Genomic DNA, 16,079 nt, shown 5'->3' with positions numbered 1-16,079 from the left:
TGCATAATTAATAACTGTAAACAAAAATGTTGATAATTTTTAGATCCGTTTTGTGTGGGATGGCAGCTTTAAAATAAACAATAAACTGTAAACACACGGTTGGAGAAAAATAATATTGTGGTTTAGTAAATTAGACTTATGTCTCCGGTCAATATCGTTAAGAATATTTACTATGACTCAAAATATAATGACCTTCCCCGCGTGAAGGAAATGACTCTCATAAAGAAATCTAACTCGCTAAGTTTTTTTTGCTTTGTTTTTTGTTTGTTCAGATATAACAAACTTTTGGCATGCTCCTGGTACATATTTTATGATTTCTAATCATAATATTTGAGTTAATATTTTCGAGATCAAGAAAGAACATGAGTCGCCTAGTAAAACAAGAGCCCGGTTTGAGCCGGGTGATGCTCCCCGGATAGGTTTTGGACACAGGAAAGTACACCTCTTGTAGTTATGTCCGTGGAAAAAGTTCAAAGTGCAATAATTCCAAAATTAGGTATGGGAGATTTACTGTTCTTTGCATTTCACTTCTAATCAATGTGATCTATCAACCTACAAAGTTTCTTGTTGACATATCTTAAAGTTTTACAGCTATGTCCTGGACAAGATTTTTCTAGAAGAGGAAATAATTCAAAAATGAAGGTTAACAGAGTTATGGTTCTTTTGCACTGCATTTCTTCTCAATGAGATCTATCTACCTACTATGTTTCATTTTGATATCTCTTATGGTTTTAGAGTAATGTTCCGGACAAAGTTCAAAGTGTTTAAATTAACAAAGGGCAATAACTCCAAAACTAAGACAAAACAAGTTATTGTTCTTATGCACTGCACATCTACCCACCTACAAAGTTTCATGTTGATATCTCTTATAGTTTTAGAGTTATGTCCCGGACAAGATTTTTCTATAAGGGGAGATAATTCAAAAATGAGGCTTAACAGAGTTATGGTTCTTTTGCACTGCACTTTGTCTCAATAAGATCTATCTACCTACAATGTTTCATTTTGATATCTCTTATAGTTTTAGAGTTATGTTCCGATCAAAGTTCAAGGTGTTAAAATTAACAAAGGGCAATAACTCCAAATAAGGACAAAAAGAGTTATTGTTCTTGTGCACTGCACATCTACCTATTGAGATCTATTCACCTACAAAGTTTCATGTTGATATCTCTTATAGTTTTAAAGTTATGTCCCGGACAAGATTTTTCTATCAGGGGAGATAATTCAAAAACCGGGCAAAATAGAGTTATGGTTCTTTGACACTGCACTCCCCCTCAATGCCCTCTACCACTGTATGAAGTTTAAACAAATTATCTCCAAGGGTTTTCAAGTTATTCTCCGGACAAGACAACGGACGATAGACGGACGGGCGGACAGACGGACAGGGCGCCGACTATATGCTCCCCCGAAATTTTTGGGGAGCATAAAAACTCAAGCAAACATATATGTACAAGTCTCTTAAGCTCCAATGTGTCATGCTTTAAAAGATTGAAGCTTGATAAATTTTATTAATAGAAGTTTTTCAATAAAATCTACGTACCTTTCATAGTTTTAAAAGCACTTTCTACAGAATTACGTTTTGCGTGAATTTCATTGACATATCGAACTACTGATTCAATGTCATTATTGCCTGTTGCAATTCGTCTGATAATGTCATCAATTTGATCAGTTTGGTCGAGGTATCCTGCAATGTTTCGCAAATGTTCTTGTAAATGTGTCTGACTTGTTAAAAACTCTGTGTCGTCCATTGACATCTTATGATGATGTTCTTGGATAAAATTTCTATAGGCCTTTAATGCCTGAATATGTGATACAATTTCATCTGGTAGTTTTGGATAGAATAATCTCTTCACGACAAGCAGAAGGAGCGACAAATTCCATTTAGTTAAATCTGAATTTGCTGTCAAAGGTGCTGGGTAAAGAATGTCTCGTTGTTTTTTCATTATGCTATTGAATTGATTTTTGTTATTAAGAAGCAGATTCTCTAAGGTTTTTCCAGATTTGCCTACTTCTTGCAATACAAGGCTCTGTAATACAAACGAAGTACCCTCGCCAAGCAGCAGTATATGTCTCCAATATCTCTCTTCATCTAAAGTTGTCATTCTACAAAGGTTAAAACAATAAAGTTATATTTGCTTCCTTACAATGTCTTTCAAATGTCAACTATTTTTATATTAAAAATTTTCTAAATTTAAGTGAAAGGAACAAAAATGATATATTTATTACCGCGTCAAGTCTACAATGCTAATAACAAGTGAACTAGAGTTTTCCTTAGTTGCTCACCTGCAATCCATTTCTTGACCCTAAAGTTCTATAGCTTTTGTGGAAATCAACTTTACTCATCTAACAAGAGCTATACTTAAAATTTGAAAAGTCAGTAAATGACATTTATAAAATGATATACTGTCAAATAGAATGTTCTAAGACTGTGAACAAATAGAAATTTGTATTGTGTAAATAATGCATTTATCTTAAAAACTACATATAATATAAATTCATTATAAATTATCAATTTTGCTTTGAAAAAATTAAATGGAACAGGGTTTTTGGTCGGTTGACACAGGGGAATAATAGCCCTATCTTTTATATATATAAATTTATTATAAATTATCAATTGTGCTTTATAGAATTAAGATAGAACAGGGTCTTTGGTTGGTTGACACAGGTAAATAATACCTCTATGTTTTACACCTTCGACGAAGAACATTGTAATTGTCCGTTCTGCTATCTTTTATGCGTTTGTTTTCTAGGGATAATGTTGGAAATCGTTGTTCTAGGTTATTTGATGAATACACATACTAATTAGAAGAATATCTCTCATACTTTTAAACCAGTCAATATTACTGTCATTTATGTGGATAACAAAAGCCTTATAAAAGATTGTAGACGGTCAATACTTTTTTTAAATATGAGATAGGAGGGTTTAAAACTAATGAAAATATTCGATACTTTTTCAATACATGTTTTCATACTTAAGTTGAAAAAAATCCAATATAAATTTACATACAATAAATAAAAAAATAATGGGCTATATAAAACTGATGACATTTATCTGTTAAATATTTCATCTTATTGTTAAGTCATTTTATCGTTAAGAACAAAAATATGTTTATCAAATAAACGCACACGTTTGATTCTTTAAGTAAAATCGAAAACTAATACAAGAGGACCGCTCTGGGCCCTGGATCGGTCACCTGAGAAATAGGTTAAAGTGGAGTCCTTTTTCATCCCGGAAGAAAAAGCAAAAATGGAAACATCGCGAAAAACACCGGATTTGAATAACATACAAGAAAAATCAATGAACCCGAGGGCGGTCCCAATTTTGACCCTAGGGGTTTTATTTCAACAAACATGGTAGACATCAACTAGCAGATGTTTCTATCTTAGCTCTTTTATTTTTTTACAAGAAAATTTCTTTTTTAATTTTTTTGTAAAAAACTCTTGGGTTCGTTTCTTTATGGAATTTAATCATTTGAACAACTTTGGTAGAGCTTCATGCAAGGTACATCCCTGCAAAGTTTCAACAAATTTGCCTGAGTTCTTAAGGAGGAGTAGTTGTTTACAAAAATTGTTGACACACGCACGCACGGACTATGGACGACGGACAATGGGCCATCACAAAAGCTCACCTTGAGGACATTGTCCTCAGGTTAGCTAAAAAATCGATAAACATGTTGATCTTAATTCTCATGCTTACACTACACTACACTACACTACACTACACTACACTATACTATACTATACTATACTATACTATACTATACTATACTATACTATACTATACTATACTATACTATACTATTGATGCAATGAAATGTGGGTTTTTTTTGTATTTTTCTCTGTATGAGTTTTCTTTTACTGCAGTGTAACATATTTTCCGTAGTTCACTGGTGTCGTAACTTCTTTGTCAATTTGCATATTAAAAATAGACAAAAAAGAGGGATGTAATAGCTGTAATCATTTATCATTTTAAGCAGAGAAAAATAATGTAATAAACAGAAATTCATTATTTAATTTATATATTTCTATAATTAATGGATTATATAATTATAATAAAATAATTATAACTTTCCGGTGTCTACTGTTGAAAGATTTATAATCATATCACTCTATGAATGATAATCCCGTAAATATAGAAAAAAGATATCCCTTGATATCCCGTTTTATTATATTCTTATATATTCCTGAATATAAATTCTGAAATAATGAAAAATATTGCTAAGTAATACATAAAAATGAGAAGTTTACTTTCCGTTTTTACTTTCAGACTTTATTTTCACAGCAGTAAAACATATTTCCGTTTTGTCACTAGTTTCCGTTTTGACTACATTCTTCCAAAGACAGCCAAAATCACACAATTAAAGAGGAAATCTTTCGAATTCTAATGACGAACAAGAGAATATGTATGTAATAAATAGAAAATTCAAGTTTGCTTCTGTAGGATTAATTTTCACAATGTGACATGAAAGTTTTAATATTTCACCTATTGCGAAATATCTATTTCCAGACTAGTTTCAATGGATAAAATCAAATCGTGTACGAGTATTTATTAATGAGAGCTTTACATAGTCTATTTCTACTATTTAAAAAAGCGTATCTAAAAATTAACTTCCTCGATCGCTTATTTAATTTTTTTTTTGGTACCATACAAGTGCAATCTATTGTTCGAGAAATGTTTGATAATTGCTAAAAATGAAACAAGAAACATAAGGAAAACACGATGACATGAAGTTTGTCAGGCAATCAATAACATTATCGTTCACATCATATAATCTAGGTATAGTATGATAGCTTGTTCATTTCTTCTATAAGTTTGTTTCTACAGATTAAAAATCCTTTATCTAAAAACGAATATTGAATTATCATTATTTTAATTATTTAATAATACAATCAAGTATTACCTTCATCATTTGTTTTATTGATCACAAAGTTTGAAATGAAATAAAAGCAGTTTACACTTTTAATGTAAATAAGATAAACCAGAAAATAACTCTCATAATATGATTGCATAGCTTACAGTAGGGTGAGCGTTGCAGTTTACACGTAAAACGCACGCTATGGAAGATACGCACGCACGTTACACGCTATACGAACGAACGTTACACGCACGATTTACCAAACGAAATACGCAGACGCACGCAAAACGATATACTTTAATGAATCGATGAAATGAAGAGATCTTGCAACCCGCTGTTATAGCATAACATACAGGTGTAAAAGATTAAAACAGTATGGAAATGGCCCCGCTTATTTATAATCGAACGCTTTAATCGTTTAAGCTGATAAATTAGTAAGATCCATTACAGCTGAGATAAGGGTGGACTCATGCAACAGGTGGTCAACTGAGAAATCAATTATAATTTATCTGCTAGAAAAAGTTCATGACCTAGTTTGATTTTTTACACGTGTCTCTAATTTGTATCATTTCAACATGTTATATAAAGATACGTGTTTCAGCGTATTTATTTATTATTTTCTTCACATGTCCTAATATAGATACAGGCAAAAACGCATTTAAATAATTTTATTCTAGATATTTCAATAATATCGTGTGTTTTTAACTTTTTTGTTTTTTAAAGGTATAATATCGATTCTCTTACAATGTGCAGAGATAAAGAAAATGTTACTAAATCCTGTTCATTTTTCTTAACAAACAATACCTATTTCTGGTCTTTTTTTATTTTTCCTTTCAAAAGAACGTAACTCTTTTGGTATATTTTGGATTTTGGTCTAAATATAATCGATAATCGACAGAGAATCGATGTACATATACATGGAACAATATATTACATAAGAAGTCAACTTATTAACCGCCAGCCTTTCAAGATGTCCACATCTATAACAAATACTAATAAGATATAAACAATCACTACAAAGTAAAGAAATATTATTTCACCTTCACTGACAAACTGAATTAAAAACATTGAATTTGCATCTAAAAATCACAAAATCTTTTGGTCAATTTATGTGCAATCCTTTTGATTATGAAAAACTAACACTCTACCACATTCTAACATATTTACATATTGCACTTCTGAACACCAATTTTTCCATAACGGTGATTTAGCGATTAAACCCGTTAAATTCGTTCCAGAGAGTAAATAAAACGTTACCCCAATATAGAAGCTACACCGTACTGATATCTTTATTACATACAGATACGATTACAGCGCTGAACATGCAGTAATTTGTCATAAAGGCAGCAATTGGCATTACGCCATAGAAGGGATCGCTCTGCCCACTGATTTACGTGACCCGGAGAGTAAGAACCTTAGACAAAATACGGTACCGATGTATTCGCAAAACTGTAATGCCACTAATGTTACCAATATGAATTTACCTTACATAAAGTTTCTATATTTAACATTTTGATGCTTAAATGGTTTTATTGAATATTTATTCAATCTAAAAAATTTAATGTATTATGTTATTTCAATGAAGTAAAAAAACAATATCTTCCTCCATGCATTGATGATGCATGAAACGTTTTATTAAAGATCGTGTTATTTCTTGTTGACTTCAATGAAAATTTAAAACATCATTATATCATTATATCTTACAAATTCAAAGAGAAACTATATGTAGAAAAGGATATGATTATGTTATGAACGTTTTATTTTGAAATTAAAAAAGCGAAACAAAAATAGTAAAGTTATATTAGTGACACAAATAGATTTAAAATCATTTTTTCAGGTCTGAGGATAGTATCATTTAAAATTCGGAATAGATAATTTCTATGATAATGGTGTTTTACATAAACAAAGCTTCCAAAATCACAAAATTAATTTAGATATTCAAGACACAGTTGAAAAGATATTTTTGTCACTTGTAAAATTTGTCTTTTTTTTTCAACGTAAACCACCTAATGCAAATTATTTAAAAGTTATTTACTTGACTGAAGTTATGATACATAAAGTTTAACGCTTTACGAATATGCGTAGATCAGCTTTAGAACCATTTATGTGAAACAAATATATAATGATATAGCATTAGTTAAACAGGGTGATTGCATCGACTTGCATTAAGAAAGTTTATGACGAAGTATTAGTCAAAAGTTATTGTAACGAAGTAATAGCCAAAAGTTACAGATTCTTTGTATATTACTTAGATAATTAGGACGTCATTAAATCTTAAATTGGAGTAAAAACATGTATATAATAATAAAATTTAAAACAACACATACAACTATATGTAGTTTCGACTTTGATACGAAATAAATAGCATACTATCTTATTGTTCAAGCGGTAACGTCAACGTGACTTTAGCATACATTAATATGAAATAGATCAATAATACTCAAGGTAAAATGAGAACAAAAAGTTTAATACGGAAGAGTTGTATAAAACCAAATATATATGCATGTACGATAATAATAAAAACAAAGAAATAAAACTAAAAGAGAAATAAAACGTCTTGATAGTATAGCTATCACTGTTTAACCGGTTTAGGACAAAAGTATCCATCATGTTTATTTTAAAGGCCCATTATGCCCCAGAAATAATTTTATCTATATTTCTCGAAAGCCTTAAATTTTGGTGTACTTTTTTATAATATCCTAAATTTACTCATTGCCAATTGACTGAAACATCTTTTTTCATCTGTTGCTTTTTGGTCGTTAGTGAATTATCAGTAAATTGGTATTTTGTAAGATGTATATTGAATAGTCTATTAGTTGTTATGTACAATATAATTAGTTAGAAAATGGATCTCCAATAGAAAGACCTTCACTATTAAAACGAACAACCACATTACTCATATTTTTTTCTGAATATTTTATTAAGTTTTGACATATATGAGAGTGTGTTATCAATTTAAGATCAATATTCACATGTCAATTTTCAATTTGCAAACTGTATCATTTGACACGCATATTTTAAAAGTCTGTGTATCATATGAATCGACATATGTGGGGTTCGAATTATATTAATTAGATTATTGTATGGTCCTTTAAATTAGTGCTTGATTAATAGAAGATTTATATTCATTAACTGTATAAAGTTAAGTGTCATAGACAATAATTAATATTATCAGCGGTAGTAAGCCATTCCTAAAATAATTAGTAGTGCTGTTTGTCAAGCACCTCCCATAAGTGAATTGGTCTATAATGAAATGTATGTAATACAATAAATAATTATGTCGATTTTTTTTTGTATCAGACATAACTACAAACCATATATATGTCATAATATATTCAATTTTTATTTACTTTATTTTTATTCACAATTTAACGGTGATATGTAACAAATGATAAAATTTAATTCTTATATCTTAAACTGTAATTTTAATGAGAGGAGCGATACTATAACCATATATACCCAGTAATTCCGTATGCTTAATCGTGTTTTATTTATCTATGCCACAAAAGTATATGTATTTCTATTTTTCATTCTGATAATTGGTACAAATATATTAAAATACATTGAGCGTAGAAGTATGCTTTTTATGACGTCAAGAGGTGTATTTATTAGTTTTGTCCTGTAAACATTCCTTTCAAGTCGTTAAAATTTGATGTGTGTTTGAAAGCACTATATTGTAGCCAAAAGCTACTTAATTCTATGATTATTTTGTGTGTGTAGCGTTAGTGTAGCCGTTGAACTTTTAACTTTACAATCATCAAAACATTGTAAATGAAATGAAGCCAATTTAAGTTTTTCTGAACGTTTTGTTGGTGTGTGATTTAGTTATTGCGATGCTATAGATTTACTTAGTGTTTAGAATATTTTTTTTCAAATATTACTACAGTATTATAAATGAATAGTAACTCATTTATTTTACTAAATCAGCAAACTGTGAATCAGTCTAATTAATCGACTGTTTATAAAAATAATTTAAAACACAAAGTAGGTTAAAATTTATTATTAAGTATTTTCAAAATTTAATTAGTCGCGCGGCCATGACATGTATAACATGTTGGTATTAAAATTCAGATAACTGATTTTTAATGATCAACATTATTTTTTGTCCAATCACATTGCTTTTTTCTCAAATTTCTGCTAGGTATAACTTTGGTTAATGTGTACCAGAGATGCAGCTCATTTACTTTTCTTAATGCGTATTATTAAACGTTAACCTATTTAATGATCAACATTATTTTTCAACCAAAACCAAAAGCATTTTTCTAAACTACGTGAAAATTGTCGCCGATAGCCCCGCCCTTTCGCTCCTGCACTTATCCTTGTTTTCGATTGACGCATATTGTTTTGTTGTTTCGAGTTATATTAATCAAATACTAAAAACCCTAACATCGAGATGTTGGCTAGACATTTATTGAACTTGAGCAATATGCATATATTATAAACTAGCTATCAGCTCATATTAATACATCTTTCTTCTTTTAAGATAAAAATAAATTTGTACATTAATATATCATCATCATCATATAAATTCTAAATATTTCAAGAATAATTTTATTTTTTAACAATCTCTTATTTTCTGCAAAATGTTCGAGCATTTAATATCACCATGGATAATTTTCATGCATCAAGTATAGTTAAGTGTTTAATAAAACATATTAACAAAAATAAATTGGTCAAGCGTGCCACAGACTAACAAAATCTGGACAGGACAACTGTATCTTGCTTCATTTTCCATATTCTATTACAACGGTTGTGGTTGTTAAATCAGTTGGAAAGTATATTACCATTGACGTTTAGGAGTCATTCTATATTTTCGTAGCATTTTCTGTCCTACGGGCAAAACTTTGTATATCTAAGAGATTTTACTGAAAATGCAAATGGACACGAAATATTTAGCTGAAATCTCATAATTTCAACAGTTTCCAGTTTTTTAACGGTTATATAAACCCTTAAAATAATTATCAGAAGTGCCAATTAGAGCCAATTAGCGCTGTCCCTATACAAAAATAACAGCATTTGTGAAAATATTACAAATCTCATGACAATTTAACTGTCAAAAACATACACGTTTTGCATTATTTTATGTTTCAGCCAGTCAACTATGATGTAAAACACACATTTACAACAGTTTTTGTATTATTTTTTTAAAATTGGAAATCTGTCCCTAACGTTTATGTCACTCCTGTAACATAATCATGATCAGTAAAGGTAATAACCGATCCCTAGCTATTAAGAATTAAACATAGCCTCTAATATAAAGAGCAATATCTAAATAGTAACACTCGAGGTGCCACATGGGATAATCTTGTTTGTATATTTTGAAAAATGCATACTTCTGTTGGCAAGTTCTTGCGTAATTTTTATTCCCGTCACTCTTGTAACGGGTAGTATGTTTTAATCGTCAGTACTGTGCATTTACAGTCCCACTGAAAATTTTGTAAAATATGTGGTAAAAGTCATTAAGAGCGATTCACATCTATTAGGGATACATGGTTATTACTTTTACTGAAATTTACATTGAATATGTCGCTCATGTAACAGTCACTTCTGTTACAGCTAATTTTGTAACAGTAGTGACTAAATAAGTTACATAATATACATTAAGAACAATTATCAGTTAATTTAAAAGTGTATTTTGTAGAAAAGGCCTCGAAATTTACTGTATAAACCTTTTAGAATTTGCAGATTATACATTAGAAATAATGGTTTACTTTTTAAATCATACGATATAAAATGATACTCATTTTGCATAATTTATGTTACAGTAGTGACAAAATGCGTTACAGTTACTACTATTGTTATAATTATGATATCTTATCATGAGAAGTGGCCAAAATTGACAATATCCATTGTATGTAAAACTATCTAAATGAAAGTTTTTAGAACTAATTTATTGATTGTTCAGATATATTTGTTAGTTTGCTACTCCTAGACTTAAACATTGTTACACGAGTGACAAATATGTTACAGTATAAGCGTTTAGTATCAATAAGTGATTTTGCAAACTAAATGATACTTTTAGGGAGAAAATGTAACATCTTCTGCCATTATAATTTTATCTATATGATTGTAGTTCAATATTTGACAATAATTGCAGATTTTTAAAAACATTTGCTTTATAATTTATGAGTAATATAGATTTTTTACCTAATTTATCAATTACACTATTGTCTTTAAGTATAACATATATAAACTGAAGTCTTGAGAAATAGAACTGCTAAAGAATATTTAAATCCGCGAAATTGAAAATTTTGCAGGCTCAGTTTGATTAAAATGTTCTTGCATGGTCCTTTAAAGTGCAAGCTACTGCCCACGCCCCCAGGCTATGGTAAAGTGGTGATGTAAATAAGGTGAAACTCTGGAGTCAGTAGTAAAAAGTAAGTCATCAGAAAGTTGTAACAAATTTATGTCAGAAGTTTAAGCTGTGAGTCTGAAAATGTAGTTAGTCAGATGGAATTAGTTGTAAGTCTTAAGATAAATTAAAAACCTGAGCTGTTGTAAGCCAGCAGAAAGAAGTAGGTCATTACAGCATAAGGTTGTCATTAGAGCAGAAAGTCAGCAGAAAGCAGAAGTAAGGCAGCAGAAAGAATAAGTAAGACAGCAGAAAGAAGTCAGGTTAAAGAAAGTATTTAGTCAACATTAAGTAGTAAGGCAAAATAAATTAAAAGTAAGGTAGCAGAAAGTAGTCAGGCAGAAAAAAAGTAGTGAGTCAGCAGAAAGAAGTCTGGCAAAAGAAAGTAGTAATAATGCAGCAGAAAGTAGTCAGGCAGGAGAAGTAAGTCAGGAGAAAGTTATCAGGCAGAAGAAAAAAGTAAGTCAGCAGAAAGTAGTAAGCCAGCAGAAAGAAGTAAGGCACAAGAAAGTAGTAAGACAGTCAAAGAAACATGATCAATTTATAAAAGTGATTAAAGGTTATTTGTCTACTTAATCAGAATGAGAAAGACAGTGAATATAAGTGGGTCCAAGCATCTTAAGGTTGTTGATGATTTGAACAAAAAAACAAAATAGATTTAGAATGCTTTGATAATCATTGAGTGGTTGACAGTATTTGTGTCATGTGATTGTTCCATTATTTTACACTGCGAAAAATATACTGATATACGGGAATATACGGTCCCGTATTTTTGACATATACGGGCGTGTACGGGATGTATTTGTCGAATATACGGACCAAGTATACGAGTCCGTATAGGGAACACCGGGTATACGGGAAGTCGGTATATGCATCAGGCATATACGGAAATCCGTATTTGCACCATATACATGTACGTATATTTGTTCGTATGTTTGAAGTATACGGAGAATAAAATCCCGTATACGGACTTTATCAAGGTTGTTATCCCTAGTATACTATAGATATACCAAGGATATACGAGACCGTATTTTCTACATATACAGAGGATATACGGACTCGTATTTTCTACGTATACAGAGGATATACGGAACCGTTTATTCTACATATACAGATGATATACGGACTCGTATTTTCCACATATACAGCTGATATACGGAATCGTATTTTCCACATATACAGATGATATACGGAGTCGTATTTTCTACATATATAGAAGATATACGAATCGTATTTTCTACATATACAGGGGATATACGGAATCGTATTTTCAATATATACAGGGGATATACGGAATTGCATTTTTTAGTTTTACACAGGGTATACATAACTGTATTATCGAGATAAAAGAAGGTACAGATACTATCAAAAGCATGCATTTACATATAAGTAACACGTATACATGACCGAAATGCAGGCTTGAACAATAGAACATGTTTGATTACACATTGTGAATTGGAACTGTAAAGTCATAAGCTTAAGAACTTTATCTTCACAATTTCAGTATTTCAAATGATAAAGTAAAAACCAAATCGAGTCACTCTTAAATATTTATTATTTCATAAACATATATTCAATATGTATAGCATATATATAACAAAATAAACATGTCTTCGCTACAATAGTCATATATTGTTGTAAGCCTTATTCCAGAGGGACACATTAATGTAGCGTTGCAACGGAACGGCGAAATACCGGTATGTTGCAATACAGAGTCATGAATTACGTATCACGATGCAGAACATCCGCACCGCGATATTTTCTACAGAGATCGAATTATACATGTACATTTTTCGATATTTTCAAGTCGTAACCTTTATGAATTGCATGTTGTTTAAATCTAGAACAAACTATGCTAACTTGAAGTCCTTTTCGATTTATCTTAACAATGATTCATATGAGCCACTTATATTACAACCATAAAACATTTTAAATATATTCATATCATTTGCTCGTGTTAACAATCACATGTTACTTTAGGAAAATGAGTCCATGGCACAAATTGATAATTACAGAAAGTTTTAATAATAAGCATTAAAATTAAAAACCAGTATTTACAGAAATTCGTCATTCAAACACTGTTCTTAAAAGCACTTAAATATATCAATCATCTATAGGCCAGTGTGGCGGTGTCTATTTCGTGACGTAGGAAATGTTTTCTCCAGATATTACAATCTTCTTCGGCATGTGTGTATCTGAAAAAAAAAGTTTAAAATCCTGTTTAAATAGTGTCATGAAATAGTTATCGCAACTTTCAAAAAGTCTATACACAAGCATTTTTTAAGCGTATACATATATACATTTTTTTCTTACGCAAATTTCAAAATTATCTTATATCATAAGGATAAAGATGTCATTTATAAGCAACCATTTACACAGGATTTAAATGAAATGATTAATCTTTGACGGATGATAAGTTATATGATTTGTTATGAAACGTTTACGAATATATTATTTCACACTTGTAATATAAATTAAAATGGTATCTTTGTTCTATGTAAAGAGTATTTTATTAATTAAAAATATATGTAAACAAAATAACATTGCATTGGGAAAAAGTGCTGACATAATGTGTTTGATCGTTTTACGATGTATATTAGTATCGTTAGTAGGAGTCAATTCGTTTGAAAAAAAAAATGGTTTAAAATGTACAGATATTTGCTACTCAGATGTAGATCCGTGTTTGCACAATGATATCCAGGCGGAATACCCAGCTATACTTCTCATTTATATAAAAACGCAAATCTTAACAAATTTGGATTATTGCTTGTTTCAGTTTCAATTGTTTCACAACTTCACAGCAACGAATGAATACCTTCAATATACAATAGTGTAGATTAATATTTTTTTATTGTTAAGACTGTTTTACTAGTAAGTTGGCAATAGAATCTCTTACAGTGTGCCATCACTAAAAATAAAGTGATAATTCTCACAAAAATTATAAATCAAAATATCCTCCCTTGCCTATAGCATTAATCTGATAGTATGAAATCAAATTCAGAAAATAAAATATACGTATCATATGTGACAATTGCATAAAATAACATAGTAAATATTTTAGTTAATACATGTACTGCGAATGCGACAGTATTACGTGCGCACGTGAAACATTTACGTATCAACGCCATATCATGATATGTTTCACGTGCGCACAAGTACTGTGCGTTTAGTATAAACTATAATAATTAATTGACGAGGTGGTCAAGTCCACCATCCAGTTTTCCCAAAAGTATTGCTTTATAATTATCAATCAAGTAAGAAAGTTTTGTATCTTTTATTGCAAAGATTATAAATGCTGTGCTATTTTCTATTAACTTCTCATTTTGTTTTAAATGTAGCTATATTTAGCCCTATTTAGCAAGTTGGTGCAAATTTATACGGAATGCATGATACTGTACACATATTGTTTCAACTATAGTTAAGTTTGCACGAAATACTCCTGCACTGCAAAAGTACTATGACTTCTACAAACTATACACTATACAGGATAAAAATCACTATCATCCGTGCACGTATATCTAAATTATTAAATATCATAACAAAACTACCTTTCTATTCCAATTCATTTTTCTAATGTAAAATTAAAAAGAAATATATGGTAAGAAAAACGCAAAAAAGTGAGACAACTTGTGAGGCTCGAACTCGTGATAAAATTTAATGTGTATGACATTCGAACGACCTACTAACTTTGCCCATCAAGGAATTTCAAGTTCTGTTCCTTATTTATTACTATCGCTTCTGAAACACGTTTACCTATTTAAGACAAAAGGTTTGTTACTTAGTGTACTGAAGAAGAAATTTTAATTGCTCTCACACTTATCAAAGCGCGTCTTATCGCTTACGCCACGTAGTAATAAAAACTCTATCAATGTAACTATATAAAAGTTATTAAACTAGTGAAGAAAACATTTCTGTTGATAAGTATCTGTTAAAGAAAAGAAACTAATTTAATAAGAATACAAGTGCTGCACAAAGCTGCATTTATATCAAAATTGTGTGTGTTGGGTTGTATATTATTTTATATATTTGATTTTGCATTTAAACAGCAAGGGATGTTTTAGAATTTTCAACGCGCTGCATAATGATTATAATTCTTAATTGACATCATTTTATGGCATCATTCCGCCAAAGATATAAAAGAGAAACCAATGTATTTATAACTAACCACATTTATTCATGTCAAAATAAATGCGTGTAATTAAGGAAATTTGACTTTTCCTTGAGAAAGATTAAAACACATAATGTCAGTACGGATGGGAATATAATTATGAGTCTGTGTAACTTTTCTTTACAGACAGTACGTCCGTGTTAATTGTCTTATTTTATTCACAAAATACAAACAATGTATATACGTGAACTTACATCTATATTACTTGCTACCATACTTTGCTTCATCTATAATTGCTGTTAAGAGGGCACAGCTGCATTTCTGGAAGATTTAAACACGCTGTTACACTGTCCTGAAAAAAATCATAATATAACTTCATCATAAACTGATAAAGAGCACATTGAAGATATTTCATAAGTGATCACATGTGCGAAAGTGTTAATACTGTAGGAACGTGTTCACTTTTATATGCATGTGTAGTTATGTATGTTTGTGTGTTCGTGCGTGCGTGCGAGTGTTACCATATCGCTTTATGTGAAATATAAGTCAAAATATAGAATGTCGAAAAAAATGTGATGTACAAAGGCTCTATACAGTTAATTCATGTATAACGAAATATTAAATAACTGTTTCCTCAAACAGGCGCGTGTTTGTGACTGACCCATGCGATATCACTTTATGCGTAATGTTTATCTTAAAAACTAAACAAAATGTTTTAATTATAATAAGAAAAAAATATTTAAATTTAATTATTTGTCCAAAAAAA

General features: G+C 30.2%; 1 protein-coding gene across 1 annotated transcript in view; it reads right to left on the bottom strand.

The window, feature by feature from the left end:
- The window catches only part of LOC132736794 (titin homolog), a 50,922-nt gene extending 48,823 nt beyond the window's left edge, over nucleotides 1-2,099 (bottom strand). Inside the window, exon 1 of the mRNA XM_060724009.1 lies at nucleotides 1,538-2,099. Coding sequence (XP_060579992.1) covers nucleotides 1,538-2,099 — 562 coding nt within the window. The remainder of the gene's footprint in view (nucleotides 1-1,537) is intronic.
- Between the last annotated feature and the right edge of the window lie 13,980 nt (nucleotides 2,100-16,079).

The sequence above is a fragment of the Ruditapes philippinarum genome, unplaced genomic scaffold (genome assembly GCF_026571515.1).
Source record: "Ruditapes philippinarum isolate M1 unplaced genomic scaffold, ASM2657151v2 ctg1262_1_1_1_1, whole genome shotgun sequence".
Taxonomy (NCBI): Eukaryota; Metazoa; Mollusca; class Bivalvia; order Venerida; family Veneridae; genus Ruditapes; species Ruditapes philippinarum.
The sequence above is the reverse complement of the archived record's forward strand: the minus strand, read 5'-3'. Positions and strand labels throughout refer to the sequence as shown.